Source organism: Crinia signifera, chromosome 4 (assembly GCF_055691185.1).
Source record: "Crinia signifera chromosome 4, ASM5569118v1, whole genome shotgun sequence".
Classification (NCBI taxonomy): Eukaryota; Metazoa; Chordata; class Amphibia; order Anura; family Myobatrachidae; genus Crinia; species Crinia signifera.
The window spans coordinates 103353512-103375610 of NC_139220.1; the positions used below are offsets into that span (position 1 = coordinate 103353512).

A 22099-nucleotide genomic window follows, 5' to 3' on the forward strand; every position below is an offset into this window, starting at 1 on the left:
AATTCTATTTATATCCCTGTTAATCTAGAGAAGATGGCCACCGTAAGCTGCTTTTTGTGTGATTTCAAATGTACAGGCTTGACTCATTTGTGTTGCCTGGACATTCTGTAGAAAGTAAGATAGCATCAAGTGGCGCTATGAGATGTGTTCCGCAAAGCTTTAAGCCGACTTCACAGAAGCAATGATTTTCCTAAACCAACTTTCATTGCATCAATTCAAGACATTGGGCTGGTGCAGTTACTCAGCAATACATGTTCTCCCACCGATACACAAATAACGGCACTAGCCACACTAGAACACATACTGGCTTCTACGTGACATATAGCAGTTTATATATTGAATACCTTTGGCTGGGGCAATGGCTGAACTTTGGGTAGTGACCACAAAAACTAGACATAATTTGGGAAGGAGCAGGGGATGGGAGGTGGGGAAGGGAGGGGGAGATATCATACACACATAGCACACTTCTCCAAACCCATGCATTTAAAATGGTTTAAAATCACAATGGTCTAGTTTATTACAAAATAAAAAAAAAAAAAATGAGAGTTTCCAACTCTGAACCAAACCATTGAAGGGTAAAATTACAAATGTTCACAGGACTGGAGAAACAAACATGAAACAGAATCAGTGTGAAAAATCTGCTCACATCATTGAGGCACTGGTATAGACACCAACACCAAGATTCACAAGGTTTAAAAAACAAAATACAGTAAAACAATAAGCACAGCTGCCCATAGCACCATAATTCCCAGCTTACATTGCTCAGATCCAGCAAAGGCAGATGTGTATTTTATGTGTGAAGGAGGATGAGAGAGAGAGAGAGAGAGAGAGAGAGAGAGAGAGCGAGAGCGTGGGATGTTTGAGCTGGGGGCGCTGACTATTGGCCACTACCAAAGTATGCCTCTATATGCAGATACTCCTCCTTCGGATTTGCATATGACAACTTTAAGCGCAAAGTAATAATAGGTCATATTTTCTTTTAAGCAACTATCCTTGAAAGATCATGTAATGTAGCACCACTTGCACACTCATGATATCTTATCAGAATGTTTACCTCATCTAAGCCCTTACTTCATCTCCCATAATAAGGTAACTATGGTCAGAACTCATCTGCAGTGTTATTCTTCATGATCCCTAACCATGGCTAAAACTATCCCATACCGCTAATTTTTCATTGGTTAAAATGGTCATGGGACTGCCATACTATAATGACTACATTACTAGGTTAATCGTCACTGTTGTGCAGCATTTTATCAATGCCCTTTTTTTTCTTCTTAAAAACACGATCTAAAACCATCTCTTGATAGCTGCAGCTGAAACTGCAATCAGTCTGTTCAATGGGCAATAGCCATAGGATGTAATGGGTCTGCTCTATTGGAAGGATTCACATGAACAGGTGTAATACTGCGGTAATGCTCTTCGGTTTACCCAGTAATGCTAGTGGTAGTTTGGCATGTGTAATCTAACAGAACACCGTAGAACTACGCAGGAAGCAGCTCAGGCATGCATTGACAGAACTGAACGTTAAAAAAAAAAAAAAAATGACCCAGCAACAAAGGAATCCAAAAAGCACACACAACCCAATGTGAGGTCCACTGGCAATAAAAGGTTTCCTGAAATCCTCAGCTTATAACATTACTCACTGTAATAAGGCACCTCTCTATTCTCTGCCATCAAACCCTAGATTATTTGCAGAGCTACACATTATCAGTCAGAAGTGCCTTATTGCATTGTTCGTCTAGTACAAACCACAGCCTTTTCCAGATAGGCGCACTTGTCCTGGTCATTTACAGAAATTGTAAATCCACTGAGGACTTAAGCAGTTCATCATCAGTGAAGTGAATCTGGAGTCTTTACCTGCAAGCCAACATCTAAACAGAGGCAAAACAAGTGTAGCAGGCTGCCCACTGAGAGTCTACAGTACAACTACACTGATACTGGTTTGTGCGCAGACATGGCAGCTGCATCCAATACAATGCGTTGCATTTCTCACACAATGAGGCACAACAGTCCCCTTTCCACCTGTTCTCTACTTTAGTCCTGCATTTCATTTCTTTTCCGCTGTTACAAAAAGGGCAGGACAAAGGTTGGATGTGGTTTGTGGCTGACAATCTGTAGCAAAGTCCTGGTCAACAGACACAGCCTCTTCCTGCAGTAGAACTACAGAGTCAACTGAAAGGGAAGGTTCCTTTACTGAGACCACTTCTGGCGCATGGCTGGACGTTTTACCAAATGCAGATGGAGGTCCCTCTTTGGGGCTTTTGGTTTGGGGTTTTAAAATAGCGGCCAAGGCATTCTGTATTGAATTGAAAGGTTTTTCTAATGAGGTTGATTTTTCTTTTTCTGCTGACCTTAAAGACGCTCCTTTATGAGCATTAGCATCTTCTGGTGAAGTACGAATAGAGGCTCTCTTTGACGGTGGTTTTGGACACTCTTTTGAATCGGAAACAGAGGCGCGATCTTTCATACTAACAAGCCTCTCTTTTGAAGGAGTGCTCCCTTTTTGGCAGCCATTATTAAGCTCCCCTTTAGCAGTGGCTGGAGTTATTGGCTTCTGTAAAGCAGTATTACCTTTATCTTTAGGGGTATTGGATAGTGGTCTCTTAACACGTGGTAGTGAATTGCCTAAGTATAGCCCACTCGGACTCACTTTCACATGATCGGACTTCCCTGCTAAAGCTTTGATGTCATCAGCCAGAACATGCCTTTCTGAAGATGCCTGCTGTTTTACAGCGGTAGCCAGGAGCACCTTCCCTGCCTCTGCCGGGTACTTTCCAGCTCTTGCCAATACAACTTTCCCTGTTGACATAGGTTGTTTCCCTCTAGAAGATAGCAGCACTCTACCAACAGGTGAAGAGTTCTTACCAACAGAGGTCAATAGTACTTTCCCAGATGGCAGGCTTTTCTTTCCTATTGAAGCCAACAAAACCTTCCCAGTAGACAAAGTCTTCTTCCCCAAAGAGGCCAAGAGCACTTGCCCAGCAGGCAAACGCTTCTGTGCAGGAGAAGCCAAAAACAGCTTTCTACCAGAGGAAGATTTCTGTCCAGCGGAGGTAAGAAGGATTTTGCCAGTAGTCAAAGACCGTTTCTCAGGAGAAGCTACCAATACCTTCTCAGAAGGCTTTGAGCTCTCTCCGAGGGCCTGCAATGCATCCCCGGATTCTGGAGTATTAGCCACTGATGGAGTCCCCGGCACTTTAGCTAGCGTAGGACTTTCTTTATTACTTGGAGAAGTTTCCTCCTTTTTTCTACATGCAGGCTCTTTAATTGGTTGATGTAGCAGAGAGGGGTCAGTTTCTGTGCCAGATGAAGATTCAACTTCCCTAATTTCTCCTGGCTCCAAAGGATGAGGCCCACAGGGGTCATGTTCAGGGCAGGATAACCGTCCGTCCAGCTTTGATATGAAGAGCATGCCCTCTCGGTGCTGTTTGCAGAAGGAGCTGGGGCACATTTCACAGAAGGAAGCTGCCTCCTTGTTACACACATCGCACTGATGCCAGGGACACTCCCACTTGCCTGGGGAAACAACAGGAAACGGTCCATGATGTAAACAATCAGTAGTATGAAGTGCATTTATTAGCAAGCACTTTCTGCTAAAACTAAACAATATAGGCTATCAGATTTACACAGCCTATACCAGCCACATATGATGGCTCATTGCTTTAGTTAATGGCTTTACATTGTCATTTCCATGTTTAATAGTCCTAAACTTTTAGGTTTGATCAAAATGTACCATCAGAGACTTTTTCATTTACTAATTACATTAAACTGATTTATTGATCATGATATTGAGAAAAGCTACATCAGACCGTGCAGAGTGACAGGCCTGCAACAGATGCTAGGACTGCATTGTGCTTTGTGGGGTTTACCGTAGACATGATAAAAATGCTCAGTCATAGGGAAGTATGCAATCTGGGATCACGGCTGTTACAATGAGCAAAGCATCTGAACACAATAGCTTGTGAATGCCTCACAAGGATAACCTCCTTGGCACGCAGTAGTTGCTCATACACTGAAGGGACACCTTTCTTTATCATGGTCATTTATTTATTTAGTTTCTTATATAGTGCAGCATATTCCTTTGCGCTTTATAATTGGACATTGGCATTCATTTTCCACAAAGACTGCAGCGTGGCTCATTACCGTGTCCTAAAGTCTACTTACCAGCAGGTCTACGGGTTAAGCTTAAGCAGTCCGCGTGGTATACTTTTGGGCACCCTGGTTTTTTGCAGGAAACAAGCTGTCCTCCATCTCCACAGCTGAAACATTCATCTTCATGTTCCTTCACCACTTCACTTTTCTTACGCTTCACATACTTCCTCCTGGCCCTGTCCTCGGATGTTGTGGGCTGGTTCTGAATGCAGAGAAAAGCAGGGGCATTATTTCCAGGGATCGAGAGGACTTAGCACCATTACAACCTGTGCCCACTATTACAATATGTCCTTTCATAGTATACATAACAAAAAAATTATCTGACACTATCTGCCTAATCATAATAATTCCATATAGCCATGCATAATATGTGAGCAGAACACTCTTCCAAAAACACAGTACGGTATAGAATACATGGTTCTCTTACATAATAACTGTATATAATTCCTAGCATTGGCGGCTTATACTGTTCCCACACTTTGTGCTATTTAGACCACTCTGAATACACCGGTATAGCTACAGTATGTGTGTAAATGTGCACTGTATTGTGCCATCAGATGTGCCCTCATACATCTAGCCTCAATACACCACACAGCCTGATGAGAATGAGCTGTAAAGAGCGTGATGTGGGAAAAAGCCACGGCTGCTGCCCAGGATCCTCACATCTATCTAGTGAAATAGGATTACATAGATCTAGCTATCTCAGCCATAGTCACAGATTGCCTCCACTCAAAAAAAAAAAAAAAAATTCTTATTCTTCTACATTGTGAAACATTCTCTAATCTTCCACGCTTAACATTCTTACATTAGGACATGAATTTAATTTTGGAGAACAAACCTTAGGTCTAACTCCAAGGAAACCACTGCAGTTTGGTGCACCACATTTACACACAGTCTTTCCATTGCCCAGACACTCCAAGTTGTAGTTGAAAGTTAGCTCTGTCCCTGTAAAAGGTAGGAAACACAAAGGGTTAAAGATCAGAAGCCAAACTACGTCGTTTAGGTTTATCCATACTACTTCAAAATTAATAATGAAAGATCAATTAAGAAGCCAATGCAAAAAACATTTATAGTATTCCCAGAAGATCGAAGACTGTGTTGTGTCAGGTTATAATGGGGTAGATTCAGAGTTGATTGGTTGAGTACGAACCCTTCCCTTATGTTCTGGGTTTGCCATGCACAAACACTTGTAGCGGTCGATTTTACCTCATAGCTCCGTGAGCTGTGAGGTACAATCCGATTGCATCGAGTATTCCCTACTAATTAAATACCTTATTGGTGCAGCTAATTAAACACACCCATATGATAAACACAAAACTACGGTACCTCACTGCACAGACATTTTAAGCTTTATACGGATTTCACTTTTAGAGTTTATTATTAATCTTAAAGTCAAGAAGTCTTGTATCAAGTTGGCAAAGTGTTTATAGGGGGTTAGAGATTTCTGACCACAAATAACTTGCCAAAAAACATAATTCCATTTATTTTCTTACCCGCTTTGATGTCACATAGGGCAAAAAGTCCCACGCGAGTGTCACCATTCACAGACCATTTTTGAGTCTCACAGTTTGGCTGACAACAGTGGTTCATGAAACGTGCAAAGTTTCCCTTTGGCCCAGCATCAATCACACGATCCTAGAACAACATTTGGCAATACGTTATGTAGAAATAGCCTGATGTGTGGAGGTTTTACTTTCCCTTCCTCTGAAGTGATAGTAACTAAACCACTTCTATATCATTAAGCTACCGCCAGAGCAATAAATATCAGAATTACCACAAAATAGGAAATATCTTAGCAAACCAGTTGTGTATGAAGTTACCAGGAGAATAGACCCGCCATGCTAGCCTCCAATGTGTACCTTGTCTAGAGTCAGCATGTAGAAGTTAGAGATATCTTGCTCCTGAGCTTCGCGGATGCGAGCTCGACACTCCTCTTCATCAATCATTTCCCCTACGTACTCATTAACAAATTCACCCTAAAAGGAATATAGAGAGATGAAGTGGGAGAGTACTGTACATCCACGCAAGCAGCACCGAAAGATCATACAACATCAGTGATGAAATACACTTTGAATACACTAATGAAACAAAAACATGATTTTATGACCATTATGGGTTAGATTAAGAAAAAATAGCCTTTCAAAGTCAAGACAACAAATTAATAGAACTACTAAGATAAATTTCACATCAATTACATAGAAAACAAAAATAAATACAAGCTGGCTACAAAGGGCTAAACTCACCTTCTTCACATCGCTCTTGCAGCGCAACCCCCAGCCACGGCTAAGAGTTCGAAAAATCTCTACATCAGGGTACTGGCGTTTGGAGAACGCTTGATTCAGGCAGCTCTCGCCAGCTGGGCACACAGAAGGATGGCATTCATATAGCAGCATGCGGTTGATGCATTCGGAGTCCTGACCACAAGGACTTTCATCTGAGGCCTTGCAGTTGCAACGTGGAATCTCAGACAGATCAGCTGTGAAGATCTGAACTTTGCCAATTGGCCTATTCACCTGCCAGGAAAGGATTCCGCATATGAAGGTTTTCAGATAAAATTAAAGGCAATACATTATACAATATTCAGGCCTGCCAAATTATCTAACAGTCCATTACTTAAATCCAAAGTCTATAATCGGGTTTTGGCTTGGCAAGGCTCTTTTTATTCATGGATCACCCAGAGATGCTCTACAGACTCATGGATCATCCAGAGCTTCGCTCCAGCACTGCATCATTAGTATTCCCAAATGAGCTCCCAAGGACCAGGATGTATCTAGGATGGTATGCGGGTCTGCAGTGTCTATGTCAATAGGTCACAATAGTGTCGACAATAATGAGGTCGACACAGGAAAAAGGCCTACATGACAATGGTTGACACATAACAAAGGTTGCCAGGAGCTTTTCAATTTGGACATGTGGTAAGAGACACATGCAAGGGGATGTGGAACACTAATTTGGGGTCCATGTGATGATTTCACCAAACTGACAAATAAAACATGACAAACTCATGTCAACTTTTTAATGTGAAGACCATTGCCATAATACAGGGTCCATAGGGATTAGTTTTTATGCCAGGATTATGAAAAGCAATGTGCTCAAAAATCTTAGTCATCAGTACACAACCAACAGTAAGTATACTTTTACCCAACCTTCTATCACCTGTGTTCCTTTACAGCACTGCTGCATAAGAAAAAAACTAAGATTTGAGGTGATTAACTACAGAGGTACAAGAATCTGTTGGTGGGAGGACGTAAGTAATTTCTATGTACATAGGAGGACGTGTGTGTGTGTGTGTGTGTGGTGTGTATTTGATACTGCAAAGAAATTGATTGGGGATGGGTCAATACTGATAAAAAAAAGGCGTGGTTTCCCTTCATTTTGAGGCAATCCACCTATTTTATAGCATTTACCACCCACTTCATGGCACTACAACAATGCAGAGGGAGAAATAGGTTCTATTTTCTTGTGGTAGTTTTGAATAATTTCCCTAGCATGGACAGGTTGGCAACGGCTTCACTGTACATTGATCCTAGTATACAGAGGTTTCCACTGAGCTGACATTCTGCTAGCCTCCAGTCCTCATATAGACTGGCTGAGGACATGTTTGTGGAAAGAATTTGCCATGCAGCTAATCTCCAGCCCTCATACACACTGGCTGAGGACATGTATGTGGAAATAATTTTCCATGCAGCTAGCCTCCAGCCCTCATACTCACTGGCTGAGGATAGTGTTCCCGCTAGGCTGTTTTAGCGGGGCGCTGCGCCCTGCCCGATTTTTACAGGGAAAAATTTGCCCTGCCCTGCTAGCAGGGCCCCGCTAAAACAGCGTGGTGCCTGCCCTGGCTGTGTGCACGGGGAAGCGCAGCGCCGCCTTAGACGGCGATTCCCAGCGCTTCCCCGGCAGCACGGTAACTTCGGCGGTGCCGGGCCTGCCCCCTTTAGTGACGGCGCCGGCCGGGCCCGCCCCTTTTTGTGACGTTGCGGCCCTGGCACGCCTACAACTGTGATGTCAGCGGGCCCGGTCCACCCCCCTTGCAGCGGCGCCCTGCCGGCCCTCATCTCTAGAGGGAACACTATAAGGATATGTATGTGGAAGGAATTTGCCATACTGCTAGCCTCCAGCCCTCATACACACTGGCTGAGGACATGTATGTGGAAGGAATTTGCCATGCAGCTAGCCTCCAGCCCTCATACACACTGGCTGAGGACATGTATGTGGAAGGAATTTGCCCTGCAGCTAGCCTCCAGCCCTCATGCACACTGGCTGAGGACATGTATGTGGAAGGAATTTGCCATGCAGCTAGCCTCCAGTCCTCATACACACTGGCTGAGGACATGTTTGTGGAAGGAATTTGCCATGCAGCTAGCCTCCATCCCTCATACACACTGGCTGAGGACATGTATGTGGAAGGAATTTGCCCTGCAGCTAGCCTCCAGTCCTCATACAAACTGGCTGAGGACATGTTTGTGGAAGGAATTTGCCCTGCAGCTAACCTCCAGCCCTCATACTCACTGGCTGAGGACATGTATGTGGAAGGAATTTGCCATGCAGCTAGCCTCCAGCCCTCATACACACTGGCTGAGGACATGTATGTGGAAGGAATTTGCCATGCAGCTAGCCTCCAGCCCTCATACACACTGGCTGAGGACAGGTTTGTGGAAGGAATTTGCCATGCAGCTAGCCTCCAGCCCTCATACACACTGGCTGAGGACAGGTTTGTGGAAGGAATTTGCCATGCAGCTAGCCTCCAGCCCTCATACACACTGGCTGAGGACATGTATGTGGAAGGAATTTGCCATGCAGCTAGCCTCCAGTCCTCATACACACTGGCTGAGGACAGGTTTGTGGAAGGAATTTGCCATGCAGCTAGCCTCCAGCCCTCATACACACTGGCTGAGGACAGGTTTGTGGAAGGAATTTGCCATGCAGCTAGCCCCCAGCCCCCATACACACTGGCTGAGGACATGTTTGTGGAAGGAATTTGCCATGCAGCTAGCCTCCAGCCCTCATACACACTGGCTGAGGACATGTATGTGGAAGGAATTTGCCATGCAGCTAGCCTCCAGTCCTCATACACACTGGTTGAGGACAGGTTTGTGGAAGGAATTTGCCATGCAGCTAGCCTCCAGCCCTCATACACACTGGCTGAGGACAGGTTTGTGGAAGGAATTTGCCATGCAGCTAGCCTCCAGCCCTCATACACACTGGCTGAGGACAGGTTTGTGGAAGGAATTTGCCATGCAGCTAGCCTCCAGCCCTCATACACACTGGCTGAGGACATGTATGTGGAAGGAATTTGCCATGCAGCTAGCCTCCAGTCCTCATACACACTGGCTGAGGACAGGTTTGTGGAAGGAATTTGCCATGCAGCTAGCCTCCAGCCCTCATACACACTGGCTGAGGACAGGTTTGTGGAAGGAATTTGCCATGCAGCTAGCCCCCAGCCCCCATACACACTGGCTGAGGACATGTTTGTGGAAGGAATTTGCCATGCAGCTAGCCTCCAGCCCTCATACACACTGGCTGAGGACATGTATGTGGAAGGAATTTGCCATGCAGCTAGCCTCCAGTCCTCATACACACTGGCTGAGGACAGGTTTGTGGAAGAAATTTGCCATGCAGCTAGCCTCCAGCCCTCATACACACTGGCTGAGGACAGGTTTGTGGAAGGAATTTGCCATGCAGCTAGCCTCCAGCCCTCATACACACTGGCTGAGGACATGTATGTGGAAGGAATTTGCCATGCAGCTAGCCTCCAGTCCTCATACACACTGGCTGAGGACAGGTTTGTGGAAGGAATTTGCCATGCAGCTAGCCTCCAGCCCTCATACACACTGGCTGAGGACATGTATGTGGAAGGAATTTGCCATGCAGCTAGCCTCCAGTCCTCATACACACTGGCTGAGGACAGGTTTGTGGAAGAAATTTGCCATGCAGCTAGCCTCCAGCCCTCATACACACTGGCTGAGGACAGGTTTGTGGAAGGAATTTGCCATGCAGCTAGCCTCAGCCAGCTAGACAAAATTTCGGGCTTTTAAAACAAAAACAACAGAAAATAATATATCCAGGCTGTTATTTGGCTCAAGTCGGATTTGTGGAAAATAGCAAACACTATGTAAAACGTACAATTAAAATGTTGGTAATGTCTAGAACTTGATATCCTGATGTGATAGGTGAATTTTGATTTCAGTTTTGGAATCGCCACACACCATTTAGCCTAGAACACCAAACGTTTTCCTAGTAGCAAAAATATTGCTTTCCAGTGTAATGAATACCAGCGCTCTATCCAGAACATGCAGTCTCTGGATATAGAAGGTAGGACATGCACTCACTTTAATGTGCTTATAGGGTGGAGGCTTTTTGTCATTTTTCTTTTCCTCTTGCAGCTGCCTCATTTCTTTCTGTGCTTTAAGTTCTTCAAACCTCTCTGCAGCTTCCATGAGCCCTGTAGAAAAATCACAGAGTTGAAAAGACCCTCCAAAACCACAAAGCTACACCTTTCAGGTATGAATGCAAATGCTATGATCACCTTTCTTATACGTGGCATCCACACCCTTGCTCATTTTATCTTTGTTCAGGGCATCTCCTTCCATGTATGGAAATACCCTGGCCTGGTGGGTCCATAAATAATCCTTGGAACCGAAAAACAAGACTGGAAACTCTCCAATGTCATGTTTCATCTTTTGGATGTTTGGTGGAATGCACTTTGGGTGACAAACCTCAGCAGGCCACCACCTAAGAAAGAAACATCAATTGGTTTCATTGCCCCGGTTAGGAATAGTAAGAAGGTAAGATTGTTGACTATCCAAGAGTTCTGTTACCTGTATCTCCCAACTTTCACCCATACCACTTCCTTGTAATGGGGCTTTTTGCCAGCTTTGCAGTCATTGCAGAACCAGTTACCTTCTGGCATGTCGATGTTAAGACACTCACGATGGAAAGCAGCTGGGCAGGATTCACAACAAAGAAGACTCCCACCTGGCATAAAGATACGGGATTCATCAGAAACAAACAATTCCTCTATTCCAAGAATACCCTACCTTTCCTAAATTATTGATCATTGTTTCGACAAGGCCAAGTGGTCACGATATCAAAACCGACGTTCTATGCACTACTGGAAATTGAAGACTAACCCATGCATACATAAAATGGTTTTGTTCTTTCCGGTTATTTAATAGTGGATATAATCTCTAAAGCTTGCCATACATTGCTGAGACTTTTCCAAGGTGAGAAGTTACAGCAGACCCCCCCACCCCCCCGACCCGGCATGCGTTGTTGCAGGATCGCATGCGGAGCTCTTGCATGCGATACATCGCATGCGATCCCAGCAAGTGCTGCCAAATCCTGTTGGATCCGATATAACGATCTATAGTGCAGCACTTGCGATCTAGGGTCGTGGATCCAAAATACATGCGACTTGTCACTTATCATGCAATTCCTCAACCTGATGCGCTGGAATCGGGTGAAATTAGACAAAATCCAAAAAATGTATGTCTAGCTTTCCATTTTTATTTGTGTTTACGATTATACTGATGAGGATAACGGAACAAAACTAAAATAAAATGAAACCTTTAAAATCAAGCCATTTCAAGATGCTTAGTAGCCTTCGCCAAATATTGAACAGCAGACGTGTAATTGCTTTCCGGTTGTTTCTTGAAATGCATAAATTATCTACAAAGTCCCAGTCAGCCCTTACTGTAAATCGTACAGAGATAAGGAATGCATGGAAACCATGGAGTTTGTATATGCTCCCCGTGCTTGCGTGGGTTTCCTCCGGATACTCCCGTTTCCTCCCACAATCCAAAAATATACTGGTAGGTTAATTAGCTCCCAACAAAATTAACCCTAGAATGTCTGTGTGTGCGTGTACATGTGGTAGGGAATATAGATTGTAAGCTCCACTGGGGCAGGGACTGATGTGAATGTTTGAAAAACCTCTATAAAGCGCTGTGGAATATGTGTACGTTATATAAAAAACTGGTAACAAATAAATTAAATAACATAAGATGATACACCTACCTTCAGAGCACACGAAACACCAGCTGACGTTGATGTGCTCATGGTTCTTACAACCTCTGCGAGGAGTAAAGTGATTGGGGCAAATGATGCTATTCGAGGCCAGAATAACTGTCCCGGCTGCCAAACAGAAATCATTGGCATGATAGGCAACTGGGCATCGCACACATCTCATCAGGCGACCTGCCACAATGTATAAAAGAAGCACAAGACTTGGATTAGTGGTAAATCACCTGTGTAAGCACACCATCATTGTAAGCGCTCTCTTTTCTTTCATCACGACAAAGTGCAGTGATGAAAGGATTCGAGGAGTCTTACCGGTCGCTGTGCAGAGCAGCCGGTGAACAGAAACTCTTCCACATGACAATGGCTCAACACAAACCAATGCAGATTTGAATTCAGTTTTGCAGATGACAAAAACCCCAAGCCTGTCACATACACAAAGAGAAGAACACTCAGGCCTAACCCACCTTTTGATGCAGACTGATAGCTAGGGTTGTTGGCATGACAAGTACTGCAGACGTGCAGAGAACAGCGGAAGCCCTTATTGAGCTGCAAAGTGGGGAGATAATTAAAAGCACAGTCCTCGTGATAATACTTTCCACACAGAGAGAGTGAGCAGCGTTTCACCCCTTCGTCAGAGGTCTTGCATACAAAGCACGTATGGACACCTGAAAATGAAACGAATGATCTATGTAAATATATTAATGTGCCATATTTCTAAAGACAAATGCAGAGACAGTGATTGAGATTTGGTTTCCAGACCATCAATTCTACCACGTACTAGTACATTTTCTGTCTATCACATTTGAAGGTAGATGCATCATGTGGTACTTGTGTACTAGCACGGCGCCCATCGCATTGCAGACCATAAGGCATGCGATGGTATGCGATGCGATGTTATGCGATGGCAGCCGATGTTATACAATTTTAAATTGTATGCCATTCTATCGCACATACAATGGTATGCGATTTAAAATTGTATAAGCACCCTAAAGGGTTTTCCCATGTTAAAAGTTGCCCCTATAAGTTAATTAAACGTGTTGAGTGCTTACTATGTTAAAAGCACCCCCAACGGAACCCCCACTATCAACGCCAACCTGAAGCGTGGCGAGCGCAGCGAGCTCGCGTCCTATGACCTTTTCATACCCCCACTATCCACGTGGGCGTGGAGATGATTTTATATAGTGTGGTGAGCGCAGTGAGCCACCGAGCCAAAAGCGTGGCGAGCCCCGCGAGGGGACGCGGAATACATGTAAAGTAATACGCGTCCCCTCACCACGCTATATAAAATCAACTCCACGCCGACGTGGATAGTGGGTGTATGAAAAGGTCGTAGGACACATATACACCAATATGGGTCGCCATGGTCAAAAGATCGATATTCATTAGGTGGACATGAATAGAGGGCATAGATTTAGATAATAATAGTGCACTGAGTGCAGCGAGGCTAGCGGCCCGAAGCATGGCGAGCGTATGGAGCCATGTGAGGGGACGCTTTACACATATATGATGTCCATGTTGACATATTGATTGTGTCAGCCTTTTGAACAGGTCAAGCTTCTTCATATGTTGGCCATTTGCCTGTCTAACAATAGTGGTCAACCTAATAATCCATAACCCTATATGTCATATTAGACTATCAAATTTAGAACCCAGCCAATGAGAAGCATTGCCTGTTTTTGGTGTCTAGGTGGAATGCAACTTGCTAATACAAGTGCTAATGTAACTAACACTTGCTTGCTATTGTGTAGTCACTCACCTGAAGAACACTCGCTACAGATGAACTTTCCCCGGGGCATACCATTCATACCAAGACACTGCAAATGGAACGCTCCACAGCACTGGGCCTCACACAGCAGCAGCTCCCCCGGCTTCTCGCACACCTGCAAAGTAGATTGGACACTCTCCAAGTATACTGCAGGAAATAAGGTGACTTACATAAAATGGAAGCGGGACAAGGGATCTACAGCAAAAAGATAGACAACCATTAGTTCGACAAGCAAAAAGGTCGACACTACCATTAGGTCGACATGTGTCTAGGTCAGGGGTGTCAAACTCAAATTCATCGGGGTCCGCATCAGCAGTTTGGTCACCTTCAAAGGGCCGGTTGTATCTGTAGGACTATGTGTCCACTCTTTATTATCATAAATTATTGTCACTGCATTCAATTATTGTATACTGAGCAGTAGCATTTCCCTCCTGCTATTGCTGTGAACTGCAGTGCATTAGGGCACACGCTGCCTGCACAGGGGGCAGCACTCAGTCTTAGGGCATATGTCCTGCTTATTATCATGGTACACAGCAATTAATGATGGGCTGCAATGTGCCAGTACACACACACACATAGGCAGAGAGTTTGACACTTACCCGCTATGATGCGTCCACTCCAGTCTGAGCTGCTCCACCACCAAGGACACAGCTGCGCTCTCACACAGGCGCATTTCCCCCTCCCTCCTGTGAGTAGTGCTCCTCGCACGATCTATCCCGGAGTGGGGGGCAGCGTGCTCCCGGTCATTGTGCAGTGCACACTCAGCAGTAAGTGACCTGGAGCGCACAGCAGCAGCAGCAGCACCATTCACCACGACGGACCTGCTCTTTCCTCTCTCTGGCTCCTATACAGCAGGTGGGAGCGGAGGAGGGGTTGACGACCGGCGGCACTGCGCTAGAGGGCAGACGTTCTCTGGCTTGTAGGCTGCCGCGCATGCGCTGAAGAGGCGGCTTTCTTGTTTAAAAAAATAAATAAAATCGAGAATAAAAGGTGAAGGCTGGCTGCGGCTGCGCGGGCCACATGAAGAGGTCTGGCGGGCCGGATTTGGTCCGCGGGCCTTGTGTTTGACACCCCTGGTCTAGGTACACAGTCAAAAGGTCGACATGGGGGTTTTCACTGTTTTTTTGTCCCAAATGTTGACACAGTCGACATGGACACAGTTTGAAGTGAACCACTTCACTCGCGATGCATCGGGCACGGTGCCTCGCTGCGCTCGGCACACTTTTATTCTCACACCTCACCCTAGTGGATGGTAGGGCATGAAATGCCACCTGTCGGCACATGTCGGCTCAAAAAACAGTGAAAACTCATGTCGACCTTTTGACTGTCGACCTAGACACTGTCGACCTAATGGTAGTGTCAACCTTTTTGCATGCCAACCTTTTTACATGTCGAACTAATGGTTGTCTATCTCTTTGCTGTAGACAAATAGTTTGGATACCACATAAAATACACTCCCTGCTTCCAAACAGATCACTTAAGCCTCTCTGAGCCCTGGTTAAAACAAAAGTACAAAAAACACCTTTCATATTATGAAGCCACAAAATTGATTACACAAAGCTTATATACTGAATCCACAGACCTTATAAAAAAAAGGGTCTAACATTTAAGCAATGACTGAATGAAAGAACATGTAAAATTGCAACAAGGAATACAGCATCACAAACTGTGTACATTACTAAAAATCCATTTTATAAACATAAACAAAACAGTGGTCAAGCTTAAAGAACTTGTTTTAGCTGAACTTTGCCTCATACCTGGCACACATTCTCTTTCATGGCGGCTCCACCTCCACCTCTATCCGCTTGGATCTTCTTTGAGGATGGTCCTCCATGATCATATTCCAGTCCTTCTTCAGCTGTGTCACTCGGACTGTTTGCAGCACTGTCTTGAATATCTCCCTTTATAGAAACAATTCAACAAGTATGTATATATGACCAAAAGCCAAAACACCACAATAAAAGGAACTTCACAGCCACTCATACTTTTTGTACAATGTAAAGATACAGCTTGGTGTAAAACTGATGTACAGTACTACTCATGTGCACAAGTTTCATTTTTAGAGAAACGTGTATCTTCCGTTTAAGGTCTCCTGTACCTTAATAGGCGAATCAAGGGTGTTAATGTGCAAGTTAAATTCAGTAAATGTCTCGAGAGGCAATTTAAACACCCTCCCTCTCTTGAATGGAATCTTCTTTTGAGTCACAAAATTAGTTAAATATGTTGGCTAGAAGAGGTCACTTCTGCACCTAAATAACCAAACTACAAATTGTTTAATATTTTTACAGGTTTGCTCCTGATACATGCGTTGTACATTTCAAGTATCTTACGTTATTCAAAATAAATGTGTGGAAATGGGCAAGTGTGCATATTTTCCCTTTATACACATATGGTTTTCTTTTATTAAAGTACATATTATATACAGCGTGTCCAGCATACAGATGTGTCCATTTGGGACTAGTTTGCAGTGATTATAGTGCCACGGCACATAAAATAGTCACATCACCGATCCATAGGAAGTGCATCATGTGAGTGCGACAACTTCCCCCTGGGTGCTTTTGATCAATTCCACAATGCCCACACACGTGCAAACACATGAGGGGAGGGGGGACTTATTACCTCAGAACTTGGAGCTTCAGGAGGCATTGGGTGGTTTTCTTTCTTAAATTTACCAGCAAGTCTTAACCGTTTCCGTTTCCTCCGATTTTCAGGCAGCCTATTAGATGCTGGGATGGGGGGGAAATAAGTCTGTGACTATAGTGAGTTCAACCACAGAAACGATACCATTGTAGTACATTATACTGTACACCATGGGCTAAATGTAATAGGGTGTGAGAATCAGAAAGTGAGAGATTTTGGGAGAATTCTTCCATTATTTTAAAGCAGCAATCAATTACATGGCAAAATCAACCAGGTTTCTCGGATTCTCACACCATATTACATGTGGCCTATGTATGCTTGCATTCTTGAACTTTGTGCATACAGAAATCTATACATATCTAGGCATGATTGGACTGCTGAGGTTTTTTTCTTCTGCACAGGTGTACATATCTCCTTTGTGTGAAGCCTAGCCAATCAGTGGGAGTCATTCGGAAACATGGATGTACAACAGGGAAGGGCTAAGTAGTGGCATTTGCTTAAAGTAGCGGCATTTGCTTAAAGTAGCTGACTGGTGGACAACAGGCGCTGAACATGTATGCAGCAGCATTTTACTCTGAATCAGGCATTTTGTGTTCAAAATACAAGTGTAGAGCCTTCATATTACAAGGAACAGGCTCCATTGCTTTAATGCGAGTGTGATGAAATAGAGTATACATATATTTCACACCTTTGGGGTGGACCGGTTGGAATGAAACAAGTTTTTCATTTATTTACGGAATCCCTGGTATCCCAGAAATCCCAGGACTGAAAAAAATGAGACAGAATTGTCTTCCCTAGTCATAAAGGCCCAATGTGTCACACTTCTGCAGAGCTCGTAAGAGCTAGCCTCTTCTGGAAGATAACAGTGAGATATGTGAACTTGGGCTCAAACCATCCTGTAAGTATACAAGAAGGTGGGTCACCGCCGTGGTGGCTTTGACGGAATGAACCATTGTGGGTTTTCCCTGCAAGAGGTGTGAATCCTACAGTTAACTCTAGGACACCAATTGACCAGGCACCACAGGCCCAGAAACAGGGATAAAGAAGAACAGACACCACTGTGGCCTGAAGACTAACAGAACTTAGTTTAACAATGGGATAAAAGGCAAAGTATTCAGGTTCACATCCTTTAACCCCAGGAGAAACTAATGTATGGGTGATGTCGCCGGCGCACCTGCACAATACCTCCTTGGGACTGGGGAGGCCAATGGAGAGGAATCCAAAGGCCGCCACGTACACCAGGGGATGCAGTGGACGTTGGGGGCCTGCCAAGGGACCAGGCAAGTAAAAAAATAAAAAATATTCCGAAATCCGCAATAATCCCTTATAGGAAATGCTTGTGGTCCCGAGCATTTCGTATAAGGGATACTGAACCTGTACTTACACTTCGCATCGCATATAAAACAAAAGAAGATTTAAGAGGCTATTTCACAGTTTTCCAAACACATCATTACAGTCCAGGTTTTAAGGATGTCAATGTTTGAGCATAGGTGACTTAATTTTGATTAAGACATCTTTATTTAGTCAGTTTTATTGTGCCATCTGGAATCTGCATGGATATATCCTTAAACCTGAACTGTACCAGCTGCGGTTGGGAAACTATGGATTATTCCACATCAAATCTTACCTGGTCTGTATCTGATGCGCTTGTGGGAGGGTTTCTTGAGAGGAACTGAAGTTATAGGCTAAAGTAAAATAAAATAATAAATTATTAAATAACATTACAGCAGCAAAAATTAAAAAAAAAAAGTGAATTTTCAAATGCAGAACAAGGAATAGAACAATGTTCTAAAAATACTTCAAAACTGTAGGTGCCCATACATGGTACAATTTCCAGGTGCAATGAGATGCGCGCTCATACACACATCCCATCGTACAGCTCAAGAAGTATGTGCTGCACATACTTTTTGTACTAAATTGCATCTCATTGCATTGCAAAATATGATGCAATCTAGTCCAAATTGCATACAATAATTGTACCGTGTATGGGCACCATAAAGCATAAGCAAAGTATTTAAAAATAAAACTAAAAAGGAAGCAGTTGTGTGTTTATTTTGTTTTGGCAGTCCATTAGATTGATAGTGGTAGAAATCTACTAAAGGGTCCCTTACACTTGGGAGATTTTGTGAGATTTGATCCAATTTGAGTCAATTTACCTGACAAGATCTGATGCACCTGTCATACAAAATCTTATGAGCCTGATGTGTAGGACACAATCCACAATCATGTGCCATTGGGTATAACCAAGAGATTGGAAGAGATTGAACCTTCTGCACATAGGATAAATCTCAAGTCAATCAGGTTCAATTTGTTGAGCAATAAGTTGAACAAGTGTAAGGGGGCCTTAAGTCAAGCAAGATCAGCTCAGACTCATGACACAAAGATTTGCCTGATTAATGTCAAAATTACAATCCACCTTGTGGAGTAAGGGTTTTGGTCTCAAAAAGCAACAATAATTAACAAAATTAAAAAAAAAAAAAAAAAAAAAAAACCAGATTTCTGGAATTCAAGGTTAAAATCAAAACATTTGAGGGATTCTGATAACATTGGAGGGTACTTGTTTCCTAGCACGGCGCCCGTCGTGGTAGATCACATACCTTAAGTTAAGGTAACTTAAGGTATACGATTGACGCAATTTTCTGTCAATTAAGTCTTTTAATTGCCGGCAAGGAGAAAATCGCGTTGATCGCGTCCATCGTATGCCATTATAATGGCATGTGATGCAACCGACACGATCAACGCGATTTTACATAGGGCTCAATTTTAAATTAGCTTTCAATGATAAAATCGCGTTGATCGCGGCCATAGCATGCCATTATAATGGCATGCGATGCGATAGACACGATTTTACAAAGGGCTTAATGTTAAATTAGCTTTCAATGATAAAATCGCGTTGATCGTGACCATAGCATGCCATTATAATGGCATGCGATGCGATCAACGCGATTTTACATAGGTAACAATGGCAAATGGGTCCAATTTTTGATTGTATATGCACCGTCATGGGTTTTAAGTATGTGAAGTGTCCCCCCATTGTTAACTACCACCCCACTATTGACGCCAACCGGAAGCGTGGCGAGCGCAGCGGTACGCATCCTCCGACCTTTTCATACCCCCACTATGCACATCGGCGTGGAGTTGATTTTATAAAGTGTGGCGAGCGCAGCAAGCCCCGCGAGGGGACGCGTATACCTGTGAAGTTATGCGCGTCCCCTTGCCACGATTCGGACTCGGTGGCTCGCTGCGCTCGCCACACTTTAGAACATCAACTCCACACCGGCGTGGATAGTAGGGGTATGAAAAGGTCCGAGGACGCGGACTCGTTGCGCTCGCCACGCTTCGGGTTGGCGTTCATCGTGGGGTGGCGTTAACAATGGGGGGCCATTTCACCCATGAGGGGGGGGGTATGCAATTAAAATTGGGGTTTCGGGGGCTTTTTACATTGGGACCAATGTAAAATTGGGTCTCAGGGACCATTTTACATTGATTCCAATGTAAAAATCACATCAATCGCATCGCATGCGATTTGGTTGCATGCGATGGATGCAATTTTTTAGGTCCCGATGCTTAAGATAAAAATCGCTGGCGCCGTGCTAGGAAACAAGTACCCATTGGAGTCTAGAGGGTGCTGATGCAGTAATAAACACTCATTGTAAAATTCAAGACTGCATTGAGTACTAGTATTGAGTAAAGACTGGTTGAGTACGACATTGCAAAAGTCTCCAAGAATCCAGATGGTCAGAATAATGGCAACAGGATCAAGTCTGTGAAAATGATGGTGATTACTTGCAAGTGTCCCATCTCTAAAGGTCCCCATACATTAGGCCGACTTGTCCTTAGGACAAGTCGGACCCAATTCTCCTGTGAGCCGCCCGGCAGCTCCCCGGGAGGCTCACATACAATTTGGCACTTGATGAGCCAGTTTTTACATGTGATAAATCGCTTGCGATTTATCACATGTAAAACAAATGGGGAGCTGCTGGGCGGTGAGGAGCAGTGGGGGCGGGCGGCGGCAGTAGTGGGGGCGGGCGGCGGCGAGTGATGCTGACCTGGCTTGGCAGCTGTGATCACAAATAGCAGCGCTGCCGCTGCGGGACGGACGGGACGCACAGTGGCGGCTATTAGATTTTCAAAATACCTGTCAAATGACCGGCCGTTCTGTGATTGGCTGAGAGAGCTCTCAGCCAATCACAGAACGGCCGGTCATTTGACAGGGATTTTAAAAATCTAATAGCCGCCACTGTGCGTCCCGTCCGTCCCGCAGCGGCAGCGCTGCTATTTGTGATCACAGCTGCCCAGCCAGGTCAGTGTGTCTGCCCGCCGTGCTCCCCCGCCCCCCGGTGTCTGCATGCATATGCCTGACAGGTGGGCAGGCATATGCATAGCATACAGGGAGGTCGGATGATCTTATGTGCTGACCGTCCGACCTCCCTGATCCGGTCCGATGCGCACGGGACCGCGCATCGGATCAAACATCACACACCTGCGATTTTGGGGCGATTTCATCCGGTTATCGGCCCAAAGTGCCGAAATCGGATGAAATCGTCCCAAAATCGTATAGTGTATGGGGGCCTTAACCCAAACCCTCTAAGTCACCCCTACCACCGCCTAACCCTACCTCCCTCCACAGCCTATCCCTAATACTTTCCCCCCATCGCCAATATTGTGAGCATTGAGATTCTGACCATTGAAATAAAGACTACATCTGTAGAGTGGAGGAGGCAGATGTCGTCAAAGTTTGAGTTTAAATAAGCGCCTTCTAATGCGCAAGTGCCCACTTCACCCCATGATTAGCAGTGTCCTCCAAAGAGTATGAAAAAAAAAAATTGTTCTTGTAATGTTACCAGTGGTAACAGCAGCCATCGCCATTGCCGACTTCGAATAACAATCTACTTGTTTGAGCCAATACTGAGCTCTTAAGAGAAAACCCATCTTCCACTTAAGAAGCATGTGGCAACTCAAGGTTCTGAAAATGTAAAATCAACAAAACCAAACTATTATTTGTATTAAAATCTGAAAGTAATTGTCCATTATGTGACTCCACCCTTACTGTACAATGCCAGGGAAGCATCTTACAGCTAGAGTCTAGAAAATAGTCAATGCTGGTGGACTCAAACCATCCCAGCTGTTCATGCAGCTAAATAGCAAGAGTAGACAACCAACATACCACTCAACAAAATATTCAGTCTTATTTAGCAAACTACTATTGTACCTTTCCCCGCTCACTATTTCAGGTTTACTAACTTTCATTGTTTCATGACTTTAGTTCACTGTCTAAATATGACCTTTAGTGTAAACCATATGTTCTGAAACCATAACGTGGAAAAGACAATCCCCTTAAATCATATAATCCGTTTAGGACTGCTGTGTGCCAAGTAAGGATGTCAAGTCCCCCCAACACCAGGTATCAAACGGAACCAAATAGCCAGTACATGTATAGTATATATACGCTGTAAATGGCAAATAACTGTTGCTACTCAGTGATTTCATACATAACGGATTACTCCTGCAATCACTGTTATT

General features: G+C 44.3%; 1 protein-coding gene across 2 annotated transcripts in view; it reads right to left on the minus strand.

Moving 5' to 3' along the window:
* Positions 1-492: 492 nt before the first annotated feature.
* The window catches only part of NSD1 (nuclear receptor binding SET domain protein 1), a 65317-nt gene continuing 43710 nt past the window's right edge, over positions 493-22099 (minus strand). For both annotated transcript variants that reach the window (XM_083182109.1, XM_083182108.1), the window contains exons 8-22: positions 18204-18261; positions 16556-16662; positions 15694-15837; positions 13928-14051; positions 12636-12836; positions 12169-12348; positions 10971-11127; positions 10679-10884; positions 10482-10594; positions 6396-6665; positions 6012-6128; positions 5646-5787; positions 4991-5097; positions 4165-4354; positions 493-3516 (exon numbers count right to left, since the gene is read on the minus strand). In XM_083182109.1, coding sequence (XP_083038235.1) covers positions 2048-3516; positions 4165-4354; positions 4991-5097; positions 5646-5787; positions 6012-6128; positions 6396-6665; positions 10482-10594; positions 10679-10884; positions 10971-11127; positions 12169-12348; positions 12636-12836; positions 13928-14051; positions 15694-15837; positions 16556-16662; positions 18204-18261 — 3585 coding nt within the window. In that variant the 3' untranslated portion in view covers positions 493-2047. The remainder of the gene's footprint in view (positions 3517-4164; positions 4355-4990; positions 5098-5645; positions 5788-6011; positions 6129-6395; positions 6666-10481; positions 10595-10678; positions 10885-10970; positions 11128-12168; positions 12349-12635; positions 12837-13927; positions 14052-15693; positions 15838-16555; positions 16663-18203; positions 18262-22099) is intronic.